The 14,318-nt window shown below is 32.7% G+C and overlaps 1 protein-coding gene across 1 annotated transcript; it reads left to right on the forward strand.

The window, feature by feature from the left end:
- Window positions 1–66: 66 nt before the first annotated feature.
- On the forward strand, window positions 67–11,057 carry LOC141460048 (zinc finger C4H2 domain-containing protein). The gene is made up of 5 exons (XM_074139686.1): window positions 67–2,319; window positions 2,476–2,647; window positions 3,897–4,075; window positions 5,287–5,493; window positions 9,277–11,057. Exons 1-5 carry the CDS (start codon window positions 2,255–2,257, stop codon window positions 9,404–9,406), a joined length of 753 nt encoding a protein of 250 aa, XP_073995787.1. The 5' UTR covers window positions 67–2,254; the 3' UTR covers window positions 9,407–11,057.
- The last annotated feature ends 3,261 nt before the right edge of the window (window positions 11,058–14,318 follow it).

Here is a 14,318-nt window from a genome sequence, read left to right on the forward strand (position 1 = left end):
GACACATTTGTTTACAAACCTCTCTACTGTCTACTAGTGATGGGCAGAACGAGTCCGTCTTTGGACTCGTTGGATTTGAATCAGTTCCAGGGTTGGAATCGATTCCAACAACTCGTTCACCGATTCCGGTCTCTGTACTTACCCTATGCATTAGTAAAAATGTCACGCAATTTATTAAAAAATATCATTAAATGTTAGCTTTCCCAGTTAATAACAAAACTATATTTCTTTAACACACATTGAGTACTATCCCTAATTTCCAATTGCACTGATAAATATAAAATTAACAACGTAACACAAAAATTAACATAAAAATAGACTAGTCAATTATAAAAATTAAAGCAATGCTGTTTAGTCATTATCTAGCTTGACCACTGGAAGACTGGAGTTAACGTGCTTCAAGAGGATCCAAGGTAGAGAAACGGAAATGGGTAGGAAATTATTCCCATAAAAAAAATTCTAACCCTTCAAGCAAAATGATAATTACTCATAAATAAAGAAATATTTATTTACTAGGACTTGTATATCAAGCTTTAAAAATATTATCTTATTATCTTACGAAAAGAAAAAGCTGTGTGCTTAATCTTTAACATAGCGCTGGACACTCTTATTCTTATCTTCATTGGGTAAGTTTAACCGTGTACATAACCGTGAGACAGTCAAAGTAACACTGAGCCAAAATTTAGTATTACCTAATTGGTTTACTTACTGCAGTATCCCTCCCACTCTATCACCAATTTCACAAACATTCATCGATTGGAAATAATTTTTAGTTAAATATTCGTTTTATTTGAATACAAAAAACATTATAACGCTTTCTTAAGATGATTTTAATTTTTAAAATTTGTTTTTGTCCATTACTCTTATATAATACGAAGAATTTCAAATAAAATATAATATACAAACACAATGATCTAGTATGCAGGTGGAGTCAGTCCTCGTTACCATAGCAATGGAACCGTTAAACAACTCCGGTTCCAGCTCCAGCAATTTCTATTGGCTAGATTCAGTGAACGAAAAAATGGAACGAGTCCGGTTTCAAAAGGATTTAAATCACTCCGGATTCGACTCCACCAACTCCAGTGGATTTAACCAATGAAAATGCTAGAGCTGGGCCGGAGTCGTTTAACGGTTCCGTTGTCATGGAAACTACGACTGACTCCACCTGCACACTAGATCATTCTGTGTTTGTATATTATATTTTATTTGAAATTCTTCGTATTTTATAAGAGTAATGGACAAAAACAAATTTTAAAAATTCAAATCATCTTAAGAAAGCGTTATAATGTTTTTTGTATTCCAATGAAACGAATATTTAACTAAAAAATATTTTCAATCGATGAATGTTTGTGAAATAGGTGATAGAGTGGGAGGGATACTACACTAAGTAAACCAGTTAGGTAATACTAAATTTTGGCCCAGTTTTACTTTGACCGTCTAGCTGACATGTACACGTTCAAGCTTACGCCAATGAAGATGAGAGTAAGAGTGTCCAGCGCTAAGTTTAAGATTAAGCACACAGCTTTTTCTTTTTGTAAAACAATAAGATAATATTTTAAAAGCTTGATATTCAATTCTTAGTTAATAAATATTATGAGTAATTATAATTTTGAAGGGTTAGAATTTTTATGGAATAATTTCCTACCCATTTCCGTTTCTCTACCTTGAATACTCTTGAAGTAAGTTAACTCCAGTCTTCTAGTGGTCAAGCTAGATAATGACAAAACTGCATTGCTTTAATTTATATTTGACTAGCCTATTTTTGTGTTAATATTTGTATTACGTTGTTAATTTTATATTTATCAGAGCAATTGGAAATTAGGGATAGTACTCAATGTGTGTTAAAGAAATATAGTTTTGTTATTAACTGGGAAAGCTAACATTTAATGATATAATAATATAATAAATTGCGTGACATTTGTTCTTATGTTTAATCGTTCCAAACCTTCTGCTGCCTCATTTTCATTTTTATTTGCCTAAATTTTTTGGGGCGGGGCGGAATCACTTTTTTTAAAAATAGGGATTTGAATCAACTCGTTCCACCATCGGACTCGTTCCAATGGAACGAGTCCGCTCAAATAGCCCATCACTACTGTCTACTGACTGCTTCAATATAACAAACACAATAGGCAATGAGCAGGTTGAGGTTTAAGTTTTTAGAAATTAATGAAAACAATTATAAAAGTTTGTATTACTGAATTATAAGGAGTTGAAATAGAAATTTTAGTAGTGCTGTTTTCAATTCATCACAAACATGTTGAATATGGAAGAACATCAACGTAACATTATGGCTAAGTTGCATGCTCTTAAAGAAATTAAGTAATATATTTTAATTTTTATGTTTCTTTTTTTACCAATTTGTTATGAATATATTTTAATGAAGTATTTGTTACATGAAATGTTGGAGTATTAGTACAAAGTGCCTTTTAATTTGTTGGGCTTCTGTAAAAAAAGTTAATTATTAATGTTATTTAGGGCTAAAACGATTGAACTTGAAAAATTAAGAGCCAAAATTATAGAAGAAGTGGAAGCCAAGGAAAAGGAAGAAAAGTGTATTACTGAATATAAGCAAGAGATGGATTTACTAATGCAAGAAAAAATGTCCCATGTTGAGGAACTTCGCCAGATACATGCTGATATAAATGCGGTACATCTTTAATTTATTTGCTTTGATTTATTGGCATTTAGATTATTTTCAAATTCATTTTTGCGTACTCAAAAACTCATGTAAAAATTATGATTGAAGTAATGCTCTTCCTGTAAAATATCTTTCATTGCTAAGAATTATTCATATCACCAAACAGTTAAGACTCTTTCAATAAGTTTTTCGCCCGTTAATGACATTCTTGTCCTTAAGTAAGAGGATGTAATTGGTTCCAATTCATCTGAGTTTGGAAAGGTTATTGTACTTGCATTAAAATAGCCTTAATGCTCCTTATAAAATCGCTTTTTTTAAAACCATAATTCCAGCAACTTATTTTAATAAGTAAGTATACTTCCTAAAACAACTGAAAGCTTACAGAATGAATTATCAATAAACTTTCAGTACTAAATCAGAAAGCCGTGCCAGTTAAAAATAAATTAATTTTTAGATTTATAAATCTGGCAATTACATAACTTAAAACTTATATAGGTTTATAGTTATTTTTATATCTAGCTCCATTTAGGTCAATGGAATATGCTGGTGCTGACTGTGCCCTCTACACTCATGTATCACCTGAGACCTTGAATATTTTGCCTTCAAGGATAAGTTATCAGCTCTGTTCCGCTTGTAAAATCATGTTGGGGCCCTAAAGACCATTACGCTCTTTCCGCTCTAAAGCCAGTTTTTGTGAACCCTGATTTTTAAATGATTGTTTCAAATAAAAGGTGTAACAGCGAGCAGTGAATATAAAATAATTTAAATAATATAATAATTTATTGTAAATAATTGAAGCCGTTTTCGAGAATTTGTCCAAAAAAAAAGGAAAATCCACTCACTAGAGTGTTACTCTCGGTTTTTCAGGGATTTTCTGAAGCCTAGGCGAATTCTGACCAGAAACACGATGTTAGAACTTCGTGTGATTTTTAGTTTTTGAGGCAGTGTTAACACTCACACCCATACAGATAATTTTTCCAGACAATGTTTTCTGACTCATCGGACCATAAATCGCTTACTTCCGTGAAAAATCGTGTACTTCCATTGAAAATTTGACGAGATTGCTATATTTCTTCTTATGATGGTTAATAAAACTTATAGAATGGAAATTGGGTGGATATCTTGATACGTTATGGTTTAATATGGTTTAAGATTAAAAAAAAAAATGATGTTTTTATTACTTCACATGAGATTTTAGTTTGTGAATAGATCCATAAATAATTACTTATAATGTAGTCACATTTCTACATCATTTCAGATGGAAAATGTAATTAAGAAAGCTGAGGAAGCTAAGTCTCGTTCATGGGACCGAGCCAAACGTATTCACGATGAATATCGTCCACTAAAAGATGACATTGATCGTATGAGAAGAGACTATTTAGGTTTGGAAAAGTTACCAGAATTGCATGAACAAGAATCAGAATTAATCACACCAGAGTAAGTGAACAAACATAAGAAAATTAAAGTAATACCAGACATGGACAGATATTCTATTTTTAGGATGGATGCTCATAACTTGTTCATTCAAATTAGTAGTATAAAACTGTTAGAGCACTTAAGGTAGGCATTTTCAATGTTTTCTTCTTGCATTAATTCTCTTATTGACGACCTGTCAGGATAAACGAGTTTTCTCTATGTTATAATAGATTTTTATTATGTATAGCTTATTTTACCTTATGAGAATGCCTGAATAACTTCTTCTGAGAGCATCAATTCTGTATCTGGAGTCGCCTAGATTGTAAAGAAATTTGGTTTTAAGTCAGGGTTTCTATAGTATAACACTGTAGAAATTCCATCAATATTAAATTATCATATATGAATGTACGTAAATAAAATAACTATTAGGTTAGTTGGGTTAGGAGTGTAGTTGTGTTGTAAAGTTCTTCTAATTAGTATGGCGGTCCCTCCGTGAGCTGTGTTGTCTGGATGGTCAGTTCTGTGAATAATGTAGTCGTTTATGAAGAAATAGGATCTGCTCGTAAAGAGGGTCTCAGTAATCAGTGCAATGTCAATTCTTTTCTCATGGAGAAGAATGTCCAGTTCGTGTCGTTGTAAAGTTAGTCCATTAGCGTACCAAAGAAGTATAGTTAAGGAATGTTGAGTGTGAGCCATAGTAGGAATTTGAGGAAGTAGTTTATTGACTAGCGAGGTAAGAAGCGAAATTAGTGGAGTTACCAGTGATGAAAGAGTTGAGTGTTGATGTGATGTCAATTGGAGAAGTGGTTGTGACTGGAACTTGGGTTTGAGATTGAAGAGAAGATGGTCCAGCTGCTACTTCAGCATAGCTTAGGGTACTGGTGCTTGCTAATGAAGCCTTTCTTCGAAACTGCAGAGTTTTTTATTAAAGAAAAATTTAATTGGTAAAAGTAGGAAACGTAAAAGGACTAGCGCAACTTGCTCTTACTACTTTTGATGTTCTAATGAGGACAGTTACATCTATGTAACTTGTCTCTACCATTCTTCCCGCAAAAGCACTCAAAAGATTTGAGATAACGCTAGCTGTCTGGCATTACCAAGGTTTGCTTTTCTGATCTAATAGTAAGCAATGTTCGATCAAAACATAAATTCTTGTATGAATGAAATTCTTCTTTTTTTTTACCCTTTTTTGTATCCCATTTACAATTTGATTATTATTTCTTTTGTTCTAGTTTGTTTGCAAAAAGTTACCCTGAAAAAACGTTTAAGGAAACCTGGAGACCTGATGTAGCAGCTATGAGTGGCTTTATGCACCCTCATCCGTCAACATCAGCGTTCATGCCTCCTCTTCAGCCGCCTCCTATTCCAATAATTCCTAGTACTAGCAAAGCTCCAGATCCACCTCTACCACCTCTTCCCGGACCACCGCCTACATTCAGGTAAACCTCTTTTTATATATTTATTTTTAATATTTTTTACAGAATAATCAACCCTATTTAATACGTGCTAATTAATTACTTGATTCATATTTAAAGCTGGTTTTAAATTAATAAAAAAATTCAGGTAGTATCTCTACAAACCCGAAGTAATAATAATTTATCAGCTTTTAGAATTAATTTCATTTTGCTTCAAAAGTTCTCTTTCAGGGGTGTTGCTTTTCCTCTATATTATTTAAAATATATGTAGATGTTGCCCTTCGTAAATGGTGTTGCAGCTGTAAACCATTGGAATTAAAGATAAATAATGGCGAATACATACACAATCTGTTCTTCACCGATGATTAGGTGGTCATTACCGAGGGCTCAGACGACGCTAGTTTTATGTGTACCTAGACTAGCCCAAGAGTATAAAAAAAGGGCTTAGATATTAATTTCAAAAAGACTGAGTTCATGAATACAACAGGTGGGCTACTAGAAATCAAGGGGGGAGAAAATTAAAAATTAAACATATTTCTGGGTACCATCCTCGTAAGTCAGTGATTCTCAACCACTGTGCCGCGAAAGTTTTGAAATGTGCCGCCAAATTTTATAAATGCATACAATAAAAATCATATATTAAATGTAGAAGACGATATGATGAGAGTATCAAATTATCAAAAAACATCAAATTCTAATTTCCCATTAAAAGTGTTCTTATTACTAACTTGTAATTAATCCCTTAATAAACATATACTATTATTTTTGTAGTACATATTATTTTATTTTATATTTAAAATAAACAAACTATTTTACACAGTGTATTACGGATTAGTAAAATACTTTTAAACTTATCTTATTGTTAGTGTACCGCCAAATTTTGAAATTGTTAAAAGTGTGGCGCGACCAGAAAAAAAAGGTTGTAAATCACTGCGTCTAAGTAGATGGCGGCTCTAGGAAAGAATTGTCAAGACCCTCAGGGTCGCAGAGCTATTAGGTTGCTTAATCATCTACTGTGGAGCAGCAACATACTACCGTCAGTTAAAAGGCTCATATATAATTCCATAATCGAAAGCATTATACTATAGTTAGTGAAACATGGACTCTAGGGAGAGAGGGAAATTGTTGGCAACCTAGATGGTTTTTTTGGAGAAGGTCAGCTCGAAAATCCCGTTTAGAGAGAGAGTTAGAAATTCGATGATAGGAAAGACTATGGAAGTAGAGTAGAACATATTCTGAAAAATTACGGAGTTGTTTCCTTGAGTTTCAAGGATGAAAGGATTCCTAGACGGATCATGGAATGGGACTCAGAGAGAAGAAGGGGAAGAGGCAGGTCGAAGCTGTCATGGCTGAAGATGGCCTTTCATTTGAGTTTGGGGGAGAGAATTCTCAATGTGGGGAAAACCCTTTAAAAAATGTAAATAAATAATAATTCCAGTTAAATATCCTTAACAAAAACTTACAGTTTAAAATGTTAAGTATAAGGGTTGATTAAACGCCAAAAGGTACACAAATCAGCAAGCCACATGTCGTTAATACTTCATTCATATTATTTAAGTAATTTTACTGCATTAATTTTCATTAATAAGTTATTTTTTAGAATTTATTAGATGTCACAGACCCTTATGCTGGCCATTTTCGTCTACAAAATATTTGTTCAAGTAGCACTGTAGATTGACTGTAATATCTAGTTATTTATAATAATCAAACTATTAATTACAGGTTAAAAAGAAAAACGTTATAAAAAATAAAAAAAATATGAGGCTAAAAAATTCAAAACTTTTTTTAAAAAAAACTTACATCAACATACATCAATGATTTTCAAAAATCGTCGGTTTAAGTTCATTCTTCGATTAAAGTAATTGTTATTTTATGAAGTAGTCAAACGTTTATAATAATTATCTGGCTTTATCGCAAGTAACATAGTTTTCTTCAATTACATTCTCAATCTAGGTTTTCATCCCACAATGTTGTATATATGTAATATAAAGTAAATAAGATATGCATATTTTTAGAACAGCTAATTATTCCAGTATTTTACTATAAGTAAAATTAGGGGGACTAAATTAAATTACAATTGAGAAATCAATAATTATTGTTGAATAATCTACTTGTTATAACTGTGTGTTATTTGTGCTCTCGAATATTTTGGTAAGACGAATTCAAGACAGTAGCCTACTCTAACTTTGTCTTTTTCTGCTTTAACATGCATAGTACATATATGTGATTTATCATAATTATAACAAAAAAATATTATAAATGAAGTGGCCAGCATAAGGGTCTGTGACATCTAATAAATTCTAAAAAATAACTTATTAATGAAAATTAATGCAGTAAAATTACTTAAATAATATGAATGAAGTATTAACGACATGTTGCTTGCTGATTTGTGTACCTTTTGGCGTTTAATCAACCCTTATACTTAACATTTTAAACTGTAAGTTTTTGTTAAGGAGATTTTTGTACCTTTTGGATAGATTTTCCTTTTTGTCTATTTTACAAAGTTACATATCTGCTTTACAGATCTTTTTAAAATTTGGAATAAGCAATTCTATAATTATAACCTGATAAGGTGTTAAGTCGGAACCGTAACTACCACTGGAGAGATCTTTTTAAAGAATGATTATAGTTGCGGTCCCCCAAACCATCCTCAATAACAATTTTTTTGAAAAAGCGTTTTGAATAACATAGGAATGTATTTGTACGTAAATAGCAAAATTAAACTGCGATTTCAGTACTTCCTTTTAAGAGGAGTAAGAAAAATAAACTACGATTGCAGTACTTCTCTCTAAAAGGCAAAGAGGCAAAGATTTTTTAATCGAACGACAATTCATTGATTTAAATCGGTTCACTCATTGAAAATTTAAACAATTGCAGTACTTCCTCTTAGTAGGTGCAAGAGCATCAGCAACGTAGAGGAGCATTAACCACTTATTCGAGCTGAATTTTATCAAAATCGTACTAAGCGTTATAGAAATATTGGTAATAATAGTTTTAGAAAGGGCCTTATTTGGGTGGGGCGAACTCCCCTCCTTATGAGGCACGGCGTCGAGACTTTTAAAGTGCAGATCTGTACAAAATTTCGATTCGATTGACACTTCATTCATGAAAATCGGTTCACGTGTCGATAATTTGAAACGATTGCTATACTTCCCCTTAACAAGTGTAAGAGCTGATCGCCGCTTTAATGTTACGTAGGGGAGCCCTAACCCTATCATCCTGCCAAATTTTATCAAAATCGGGCCAAGATCTACAGAGTAATTAGTAATAATAATTTTGGAGGGGGCCTTACATAAAGGGGGCTAACTCCTCTCCCATTCCATGCATAGGATCGAGACCCCCAAAAGGCACATCTACATAAAATTCCGAATCGAATGACACCTCATTCATGAAAATCGGTTCGTGCGTTTAGGCGCTACGTTGTTTACAAAAAAGGTAACAACAACAAGAAGAAGAACAAGAACAAGAACATTTTTTGAAAAAGCCGTTTTTGCTCATTTTTGGCAACTTTTTTCTCGAAACCTATTAGATCTGGGTGGTTGCAAAAAAATTACAGCTATAAAGGAGGGTTTGCCCTACATTTTAAAGAAAATTTGGGAATTTTATCTTTTGTAGAAAAAGAGAAAAAAATTGTCAAAGTTGGGTGTTTTTCAACGTGACGCTTTTTCGTGCAGTTTTTGACGATCAACCCTTATACAACTGTCCTACCGGACAGTTTTAATATTTTCCTTGTTAAAATGAATATTTTCATTTTTTATTATTATTTTTTAATAATGGACTATTAATAATTTTTTTTGTTTTTTTTAGGCAACAGCCTCCCCCAATGAAATCTTGTTTGTCTTGTCATCAACAAATTCATCGGAATGCACCTATATGCCCTTTATGTAAAGCAAAATCAAGAAGCCGTAACCCTAAGAAACCTAAGAAGAAAGATTGAAAATTATTGATGTGGGGTGTACAAATAACTGTAAGGAGAAGAACCAGTGATTTCATTCCATTTAGATATTATTTATTTCTTTATGCATTTACAAGCGTAAGTTTTTGTATTTATTTAAATTGCAGAATTGTTTTTTTTTTTTTAACTTCACTTATTGATGATGATCGTCGTTTCAATTTTATTTTGTATTTAAGTGGGTACATTCAGACCTTACTTTTTTAATTATTCATATACGCTATAAAGAGGTGACATCATTGAATGAAAATATGTATTTCTTAGATACTAACGACAATTAAATAAGAAAATTCAAATCCAGTTCAAATTAAACGGTTTTGTAATTGCCATTGTCTAAAAAAAAATTGTATATTTTGCGTAAAAGGATAAAAGTTTCTTTCGACTACAAATTCTTTGGATCGGAACAAACAACAATGTAACATCTTACAAAATAGCTCTCTTCCAAGTGCCAAATACAAGAATAAGGTCTAACCTAGTTTAAAAATATAAGAGTCTAATCTGGATTCGGATATGTAGAGCTGTTTTTGACCATTATTTTTTATTTTATAATTGGTGCTTAACCATGACTGACAGTATAATTTAAAGGAATTGATATAAGTATATTAAAGACGTTTATTAAAGGCATTTTTGACTGACTTTATAGTTTGAGGTTTTTCATCCGACTCAGCATACTTTCTAGTCGATTTCGGATGTCCATTCATTATCAGGGTCTGAGCTATCAGTTTTATTATAGAACTTCCACTTGTAAAGTTTCTTTGCCTCGCTACAATCGCTGTCTGAGTGCGGGCGGTTATGTGCGGTAGAATGATTGTAAGTGACGTATGAATATCATATTTCATGGATTAATAATAGCTGATAATCAATCCACACTTTCATTTCTGTAAACTACATTCGGAAGTCTTAGTGAAAATAAAAATCTACAGTATAAAGGAACGATAACAATTTGTAATATATACAGAAGTTAATAGTGATTCTTTAACCAGATTCAAAAGATTTACCGAAATTCTGTAACTAATTGGGCTGAATTGAAATTCAATTTTTGTTGATTTAAATGTTGAAGTTGAGTTCCATGGGTACGATTGCGTAACACTTAGTTTCTCTTCTAAAAAAACGAAACGATTACTCTATGTTTAGAGTAGCAATATTTAATAACTCTTACGTTTAACAAAAGGGATTTGGATGTTATGTGATTACGTAGCAAAAAAAAAAAACTTCGTTCTTTTTTCTCTATTTTCGTTCGTTTTTTTTTCACCTAAAATAAGTTTGTCCCCAATAATATGAAATATACCGTACAGACAGACGGTCGGTGGGCTGTAAAGAATCTCAAATCGTGACTTTTTTTTCTTAATCCAAAAAATCTAATCCAAAACAATGTAAAAAATTAATGTGAAAATATACATATATACATAAAAAAAAAAAGAACTTTGCATTAGTACTTCTGAAATAATCTGCAAGTCTGCAAGTGATGTAGCAAGACAAAATTAACCGTTACTATCTAAATGTTCTTTTATATATATAATTTAGCTTTTAAAAAATACTTGCTTTGATAGATTACTGTCCCTAACCGTTTTGTGCATGAATAGCCTTCTCGAGAGCTAGACTCGTAATTAATAAAAAAAATAATAAGTGCAAGATAATTAGTTTTTTAGATAGAGGTAAGGCTTAAGATGCACTTAAATAGAAGAAATGTTGTTGGAATGTCAACATATAATTTGAGTTATTTGCAAATTCGTATGTAAACTTTTATCGATGGGAAATTTAAGGAAAATAATCATTACTTGCTCAAAACAAACAGTATTTTATAAAAAGAAAATATATACTTGCGTAGTCATTGTTCTAAGACTGATTATTTTGTTAGGTGCGCTGTTATTTTATTTATAATTATTAGTTTCCGTGCTTACCTACAAAAAAAAAATTAAAAGTGTCTTTGTAAGGAACGTACTTTAATAGATGTAATGGGATGTGTGAATGATAAACTTTCTCATTGGCGTCACATCTTAGTCTTACAGTTCCTGATGAGGGGCAACTAAGGCACCATGAATATGTGGTTCCTTTTTTAAGCGAGTTTTTTTATTTCTTGAGGCCCTTGGCTACTACTGTTTACTAAATGACAGTTCACGTCCATACTGCCAAGAAGTTATTTTTATAATTAGTTCTTAAATAGATCTTCATTTATATACTTCAATTTTACTTTCTCTTAGCTCCTGCAATTAATAAGTATTGCTATCGTACAGATTATCACTTTTGGGTTATAACCAAAAACACACATTTTAAAATCCCCCTCTCAGAGTGCAAAAAAGCTATTTTTACAAAAATGGGTCTATGAGTAGTGTGAGTGCCTGTGAAGTTTGCGATTAGTATGGATTGCATAGGATTGATTTAAAAGGCCGAATCCATTGTGACCCCAAAAAATTTCTCTGCGTAACTCAAAAATGAAAAATCGCAGAAAGTTCAAAGTTTTAGATGTCACAATGTTACCTGACGAAATCTGCCAATTGGAACTGCCACTAAGTCATTATTTAATTTTTTTGGATTTTATTTAAAACGGCTCCAGCCTTTTTTTTTTACTAGCTTATACGTAGATTTATAGATTTATAACCTTTATTTTAACGATTTCCCAGGAGATTCTATTAAGTGTACATTTGGTGGAGGGGGAGGTTCTTTTAATAGCATTTCAATGCAATGTACGGTCTCCAAAATCTTGTATAATATTAAGAGGAATGTAAATAAAAATTTTAGATTTGATGAAAATCAGTCGACTGGTTGGTATTGCCGATGTTTTTCTATTTTTAATGATTTTTCATTAAAGATACAATTAACACTATGTGCACATAGGTCTTATTACTTTTATGTGTAACATTTTTCCAGAAAACAGTATCAAAGCAAGGTCATTAGGAAGGGATAAAGTTAAAATCTTTTTTCAAGTGCCTTTTCAGTAAACTGTACGTTTCAAATAACTGTATAAAATTTATGAACATGAAATTGAAAATTCAGTTTTGGAAAAATTAAAATTTACCTAAGTTCTGCTGTGCAGGTTTTTTTCGAGATTTCTGTAAATTCTTTAGGTGATCACCAAAGGATTTCATTTGATTTTAAGCCTATTTCTTAAGTTTTAATATTTTTTGTCACGAAATATTGGTTTTCGTGTGGGGAAACAGACATCAGGCTTCTTTCAAAAGTATCATTTTATTACTTGTATAATATTGAAGTCAACTATCTTTTTAGTACTGATGCAAGTTTCAGGAAATTTAATTGTGTTGTGCGTTAATTGTCTATTCGCTCGTGCGAGCGTTCTATTGCGTCCGTGCAGATTTTCGATTTTGGTGTTTTCGTAGGAAGTACGTTTTTCGGATTTTTTTTTAAAAGTGATCATAACAAATTGGTATTAGTGAGTCGACGGCCTATCAATGTGATCATTATAGCTATATTTATTTTATTTTAGCGCATGTTTATATTATCATTTCTCCCTCGCTTGATTATACAAAAAGAGGTTTCAGTTCAGGAATGTTCGCATAAATCGTATGGTTAATCCAAAAAAATCGGCTTTTCCCAAAATTTGTAGACTGCATTTTTTTTTTTTTTTTATAAGGTAAGGCTGATATCTAAAGGGATAGTCTTCCTAAAAATCTATAAAAGCCTATCTATAATTATATAAATAACCTATAATTTATAGGTTACTATAAATGATTTTATTTTTCGCTAATCATAGTACCTTTTTCTGAGTAAAAGCAATAACCAACTCCTCATAAATACCTACCTACCATATGTAGGTACCTACCCCATGGCGCTACGGCCCTACAAGGACCTGGGCCTCCTCCACTATTTTTTGCCATTCGGCTTTGTCATAGGCGTACCTCCGCCAACTTCTAACACCCATCCCTCTCAAAACTTCCTTCACACCATCTAACCATCTCATACGAGTCCTCTCTCTGCTACGGCTTCCTCCTAGCTTTCCCTCCGTAAGTTTCCTTGGAATCCTATTTTCTGGCATTCTTTCGACATGTCCAAGCCACCTTAATTGGTTCTTTCTTACAGAAGATACCAGATCTGGTTCCCCGAATCTCTGCCAAAGTTCTTCATTTTTTCTAATTCTCCAGCGCCCATTTTCGCGACAGGCCCAAATATTCGTCGAAGTACTTTTCTTTCCCATATATTGAGAAGTTTTACGGTAGCTTTTGTAAGTAACCAACTTTCACAACCATATGTAACCACAGGCCGAATGATTGTTTTGTATGTAAGGACCTTAGCTCTGCTTGTCAAACTCCTGAATTTGAACGGCTTCTAGATAGCGAAGAAACATCTGTTGTCTGCCGCCACTCGTGCTTTTATTTCTTCTGAAGTTTCTTTTTTTTCAGTCACGAGTGCTCCGAGATATTTAAACTGGCATGCGGATTTAAACATATGATTTCCAAGGTTCACGCTGGATTCCACCCGACCTGGTCTCCTAGAAGTTTTTAAATAAAAAGTCATTTATATGCAGACCCATCTTTCTTGCTGTGGCTTCGAATTCTTCAAAAAATCCAGCTCATGCTGACATCGATCGAGCCGACAGCACAACATCGTCTGCATGAGCTAAATGTTGACTCATTCTGTTATAAATAGTGCCATTCGGGTTAGTACGAATAGCACGTATTGCCACTTCCAGAGCTATATTAAACAGGGTGGGGGAAAGAGGGTCGCCTTGCCTCCGTCCTTAACTGAGAAGGCGTCTGACAATAATCCGTGCACCTTAACTTTACAGCTACTACCTGCAAGGGTCATTTTCGTAAGTCTAACCAGCTTCTTCGGAGCTCCCAGAGTAAGCATAGCCTTCAATAATTCTTCTCTCTTAATACTATCGTACGCCTGTCTGAAATCAATGAAAAGATGGTATAGTTCGATACCGAATTCGCAGGTC

The sequence above is a fragment of the Rhodnius prolixus genome, unplaced genomic scaffold, assembly GCF_049639745.1.
Source record: "Rhodnius prolixus isolate KJV_2025 unplaced genomic scaffold, Rpr scaffold_1, whole genome shotgun sequence".
Lineage (NCBI taxonomy): Eukaryota > Metazoa > Arthropoda > Insecta > Hemiptera > Reduviidae > Rhodnius > Rhodnius prolixus.